General features: G+C 34.3%; 1 protein-coding gene across 1 annotated transcript; it reads right to left on the bottom strand.

Annotated features, from left to right (window-relative positions):
* Positions 1-147: 147 nt before the first annotated feature.
* Positions 148-2529, bottom strand: LOC115452213 (phosphoglycerate mutase 1). The gene is made up of 5 exons (XM_030180681.2): positions 2319-2529; positions 2018-2250; positions 1355-1546; positions 851-923; positions 148-623 (listed from the first exon to the last, which is right to left on the bottom strand). Exons 1-5 carry the CDS (start codon positions 2419-2421, stop codon positions 457-459), a joined length of 768 nt encoding a protein of 255 aa, XP_030036541.1. The 5' UTR covers positions 2422-2529; the 3' UTR covers positions 148-456.
* Positions 2530-6050: the final 3521 nt, after the last annotated feature.

Here is a 6050-nt window from a genome sequence, read left to right as displayed (position 1 = left end):
TGGGAGTTTTACTCATATCCTAAACCCTGCACTAGTACTGAGTGAAAAACTAAATTATGTAGGAAGACATTATGCACTGGGATAGGGGAGGTGCAATATTAGTTTTTAACACTATAATGATGATTGCTCTTTTATTAAAAAACGATAACATATTCCTGTAGTTTTATTTTATAAATTGGTAACTGTATTATGTTTTACATTTTCCTTTTGTATCAATAGTGAGATGTAATTTAGTATGTAAAATAAATAATAAGCAAAAAAACCTTTTTCGTGCCCATTCAACCTGTCAATAACAAATTCTGTTTAATGAGATAAGTCCCTCACAACTAAGCTGTATTACACTTCCAAATTATCACATATTTACCGCACTATTAAATTAGTCGCCTCATGCGTAAAATAAAAACTATAATCTTATCATAAACATGTTGTTAAATAATAAATAACACTGATAACGCTTTACTTGGCCTTGCCCTGAGCGGCAACGGCTTCCATAGCCTTCTTCACGGTTTCCTCGTCACCAAGGAAGACCATGGAGTCAACGGGCTTCATGTTCTCGTCCAATTCATACACAAATGGAATACCGGTGGGCAGGTTCAGTTGCATAATGGCAGCATCGCTCAGACCTGGAGAAATGTTTTTGAAAAATAATTCTCCATGGATTTATATGTCACTCATGAGTTTTAAATTACAAAATGTATAAGTGTATGTTGGAATTGAATAAATTTGTGGAGACATGTAATATAATTTTTTTTAGATATAGGTTACTATGTCCAAGTCTATAAGGAGATCACATCTTAGAATAACTGCAAAATATCTTATATATTGATATTAAATATGAAATAAATCTTACCATCTAAATGCTTGACAATGCCTCTAAGACTGTTTCCGTGGGCAGCAATAATGATTCTTTTGCCTTCTTTGATCTGCAAATACAACAAAATGTTATATTTTATTATAAAATAATGATAGGCAGAAATGAAAAAAAAAAGATTTACAAGATATTGAATTCAGTTTTGTAAAAACTTATGGCTAAAAAATATAGAAGCTTAAAATTATTTTACACTTATTTGGGCTACTTCAGTGTCAGTACTGCCAAGTTTCTGTTCTACCTTTATTGGATGCATTAAGACCAGCTTTGTATACAGCAAGAACACTTACAACTCAATTCAATAAACAAAACTTTTCTAAAAGAATATCGAAATTCTACCGAATGTATCGAAATCCTATACACTATCTATTGGGATTTTCTGATGAAATTGGTAGTGTGTTAAACTTATGTTACTTACACCCATGAAACCATTCAAATCTGGTTTGAATCATATGTAGCAAAGACATAGAATTCATTATAGCATACCTGAGGAACAATAACATTATTCCAGTAAGGCAGGGTCCTCTCAATAGTGAGTTTCAAACTCTCAAACATGGGGAACTCTTCAGGTTTCGGGTCACCAGCATACCGGGGGTCATTGACAATGGTTTCATAGTAGGGGTGGTCTTTCTCCATCGCTGGTGGGGGTACGTCAAAGCTACGACGCCATATTTGGACCTAGAGGCATTCATTATAGGCCATTATATACAGGCCAATTGGACATGTAAAAGACGTAGACTTGTAATATGTAAAAAAGTTTTGTAGTAATAAATTAATTATTATTGTACATTTTCCTGGAAATAATATTAACAACTATGAAAAACTAATAAATTTACTAAAATAGCAAATTCAGAAGTTTGTCATAGATGTGACAATATATAAAAAAATCCTAAGTTACAGAAAAAAATATACATAATTTATAGAATAAATAGACTCTTTATTAAATTTGCTTATTTTGGTGTTTTTGTTAAAGAAAAAAAATTACTTTATGACCTTTAAAAAATATTTAAAGGTCATAAAGTCAAATAAATAAAGTAGCATATTACACAGTTTAATGTATAATATTAAAAAAGTATAGAATAAATGGAATAAAAATGTAACACAAATCATTTTATATTAAGTGTTTGAAAAATAAAAATAATATTTTACCTGTGCCTCTCCATATTTGGCAGCAGTTTCAGCCTTGTTCAGACCAGTGAGACCACCGTAGTGCCTCTCGTTCAAGCGCCAGGTCTTGTTAATGGGAATATCGGTCTGGCCGATCTCCTGCAGAATCGTGTTAAGGGTGATTTGAGCGCGTTTTAACACGGAAGTGTGCGCTACGTCGAACTGGTAGCCCTCCGACTTAAGAGCCTTCCCGGCAGAGGCAGCCTCCTCGCGACCTAACAGAAATATTGCATCATTTGTGGCTCGGGGTAGAGGTCGTAATAGATCCTGGACTACGACTCACCTTTGTCGCTCAGGTCAGCGTCGAACCAACCGCAAAAGAGATTCTTCTGGTTCCATTCAGACTCGCCGTGGCGAATCATGACAATTTTGTATTTTGCGGCCATTTTTATAGTGGATTTTTTAGGGAACTGCAAGAAACCGGCTAAGCCAGAGGTCGACTTATTACAAATTTGACGTAAGTAACCTGTATGACCTTTATTTGAAAAGTTAAGAAAGACAAGGACGTTCCGTTCTAGTAAGTATTTCAAATTGTAGAGCTTTTAAATATAATAATTATTTTAATTTTTTTTAACGATTATATAAATTTTACTTTACTTAAATTTAATCCTATAAAATAATGTAATAATCGACTATACATTAAAAAATAATAATTTATATTCCGTTTCTCAGATTAACAATTTGGAAAAATGATATAAGTTATAACCTTGGTTATAACGGTTATAACCTTAGAACAAGAACAAGCATAGAAGGAATCTAAATTACCCTCATATACTTATCCTATTTTTTCAAATAGGCCAAAACCGTTGAAAAGAACGAGACAAATATTATGTTGCTACGGTCGGCTTGCGTACACTTTAAAATAACCAAATGGTTACCTTTGGTCCTCTTTATGATGCCGAATTAAAAAGCAAATAAAATGTCAAATGTTCCAACTTGCCAATCGAAAGCGCGGGAAACGTTCGAACTTGGCGGGTGTTTTATTTTGGCTTAAAGGAAAAAAAAATATTTGTATATAAAATTAGTCAGTTAAGTTGTATATTGTATATATATATTTACTTATTTCTTTTCATTTTTACTGTGTATAAATAGAAACACTACTATTGGTAAGTTTTTTTTTTTTTAATAAAATTTAATATATTATGAGCAGGATGAAGGAGCCCCCAGACCCTGGGGGTGTTGTTCCTGAACCTTCACAGTTCATAACTGTAGATACTGCCTCTAGTATGGATACTGATTGTTCAACATCCAATGTAAATAAAAGAAAAACGGGAACGCGTCTGCATAGAATTTGTAAAATCTGTAACAAAAAAACGAAATAACCCAATGGCAATTGAATCTGGCAAACATGGTTGTTGTTGTGTGGACAGTGATGAGAAGAACTCTGGTGATCCATCTCCATATTCACAAGTGCAGTCAACCCCAGTTGTTCCTTCTTAAGCTTCCAATCGTTTCTGACTCTTTAGGTGAGGTTAAAAGAAAGCAATATTCCAATTCAGATGCAGCACCCTTTGTAGTTCATATTGTAAAATCTTCTGAAGACACAAATAAAGATGTTAGTTTTCATCCAATATGCTTTTGGTCGCTTTTTACACAAATATCAAATAGACAATATTGTCCTAGGCAGTGTAAAGCGTATTGGACGCAATAAAATATCCATGGCATTTTCCAATTGTACATCGGCTAACACATTTTTAAGTCATACTGCATTAACCGAAAAGGGCTATGAGGCATATATCCCAACATTTCATATCACAAGAATGGGACTTGTAAGAGGTATCCCATGTGATATGTCCCTAAGTGAGGTAAAAGAAAATATAAGAGTTCCCTTAGGTTGTGGAGAAATTATTAAAGTTCGACGCCTTAATTATAAGAGTACTGTTGATGGGACTGTGACATGGAAACCCTCACAAACAGTGGTGTTAACTTTTGACGGCCAGGTTCTTCCCACGCGCATATTTATGTGTTATAATGCACTTAAAGTAGATTTATATATATACCCAACTATTCAATGTTTTAATTGTTGTCGATATGGACATACTAAAACTAGTTGTAGATCAAAGCCTAGGTGTTATAAATGTGGTCATGAGCATAATGGCTCATCTTGTAGCTGTGAGGTGGATGACAGTTATTGTTGTCTTTGTGGTGGCCAGCACTTTGCTATTAGCAAGTCTTGTCCTGAAGCAACTAGACAATCTAATATAAAAATATACATGGCGCAAAATTGTGTGTCATATTCTGAAGCGTCTAAAATTCATCCACCAGTAGTAAAATCATATGCTGACACTTTAAAATTGTCTGAACCACCTTCTCTTAATGCGGGAACTGAAGATTTTAAATATCCATTTACTCAATCACCACATAACAAATCTTATAAGAAAACTGTTTTCCAGAAGCCCCGTCCTCCTCTGAAGCCAGGAAAAGGGTATGACCGCGCAGTTCATCAAGCTCTAGTGAGTGACTACAACTCGCATTCTTATTCCAATGGATGTGCTCTCCTTCCAAAGCAGACGATCTCAACTCTTCTTCGTTAGAGTCTCAGCCTTTGATTGATTTAGTTATTTTTCTAATTGAATCATTGTCACAAACCACTTTACCGTCCTACGTTGCCCCATTATTTAAAAAGATAACACAATTAATCAGTAACAATGGCTCACTTGAACAACATCCTACAATGGAATTGCCGAAGTGCAATTCAAAATAAATCAGATTTAATTTATTTATTAAACAAATATAGCCCTAGTTTAGTAGTTTTAAGTGAGACATGGCTTAGACCGGGATTTTGTTTTCGAATTCCTGGTTATTCATGCATTCGAGAAGATAGATCAGATGGGTATGGTGGTGTTGCTATACTCATAAAAAACTCCCAACATTTTTCTCCCTTAAATTTACCTTCTCACCATAATGATTTTTCTATTGTTGCTGCTTCTGTTAATAATATTTGCTTCGTTTCGATTTACATTCCTCGCCCATGCCCTTCTATATTTCGAGAAGTAGATAATATTATTTCTATATTACCAAAACCTTTTTAATTTTGGGGATTTTAATTCACATCACCAGTTTTGGGGCTGTTCAACTACAAAAATTGTGGAAGAGGCCTAATGGATATTATAGATTGTTATAACTTATGTGTTTTAAACTCAGGCGCTCCTACTCGTCGAACTAATCCTAACGAAGGTCTTAGCGCCATTGATTTATCAATTAGTACACCAAATTTAGCAACTTCACTTACTTGGGAAATCCTTTCTCATTCGTATGGTAGTGACCACTTTCCTATTGTTATTCGGTTTCCTCAAAATAATAAACCTAATATAACTCGATCGCCTCGCTTAAAATACATGCTGAAGGATGCAGACTGGGTGGTATATAAACGATTATTAGATGACAAAATTTCTCAGCTTCCGGATATTGAGTGTAATGACGAAGCCATATGTTCTGAGGCTCTTGCTAAAGCTATGATTGAAGTTGCGGATATAGTTTTTCCCATTAAAAAAAACAGGTCTTCCAAAATCCCCTCTCCTCCATGGTGGGACCGAGAGTGTTCAAAAGCTGCCAAAAATAGAAAAGAAAGTGAAAGGGCTTATTGTAAAAATATGACAACTGAAAATTTTGATAACTATGTCCTAGTTTCTAAACAGACAAAAAATTTATTTCAAAAGAAGAAAAATCGAAAGCTGGAAATTATTTTGTACATCTATTTCCCTGATACCTGTCCATCAATTGTTTGGAGTAATATTAGAAAGTTTAGATCAGCTTTTAAGGAAAGATCATTTTCTACCCTTTCTTCTTCTTTAACGGAAATCTTTTTGGATAAACTGGCTCCCCCTTCTGTTCCAGAAAATTTTCCACTTTACAGTACCCCAAGAATACATGACAAACATAACTTAAACTCCATGTTTTCGCTATCAGAGCTTAAAGGAATCCTAAGCAGCGTAAAAGATTCGTCTCCAGGTGAAGACGGAATTCCCTATTCATTTTTTTGCAACCTTAATGATAATGTCCTTCTTTATTATTT

This window comes from Manduca sexta, chromosome 9 (assembly GCF_014839805.1).
Source record: "Manduca sexta isolate Smith_Timp_Sample1 chromosome 9, JHU_Msex_v1.0, whole genome shotgun sequence".
Lineage (NCBI taxonomy): Eukaryota > Metazoa > Arthropoda > Insecta > Lepidoptera > Sphingidae > Manduca > Manduca sexta.
This window is presented reverse-complemented; position numbering and strand designations above follow the sequence as displayed.

Coding starts and splice junctions, on each gene's coding strand:
- LOC115452213 (XM_030180681.2), bottom strand. CDS start 2,421: ATGGCCGCAAAATACAAAATTGTCATGATTCGCCACGGCGAGTCTGAA. Junction 1,547..2,017: donor CCAAATATGGAGAGGCACAG/GTAAAATATTAT, acceptor GAATGCCTCTAG/GTCCAAATATGGCGTCGTAG. Junction 624..850: donor CATTGTCAAGCATTTAGATG/GTAAGATTTATT, acceptor ACATTTCTCCAG/GTCTGAGCGATGCTGCCATT.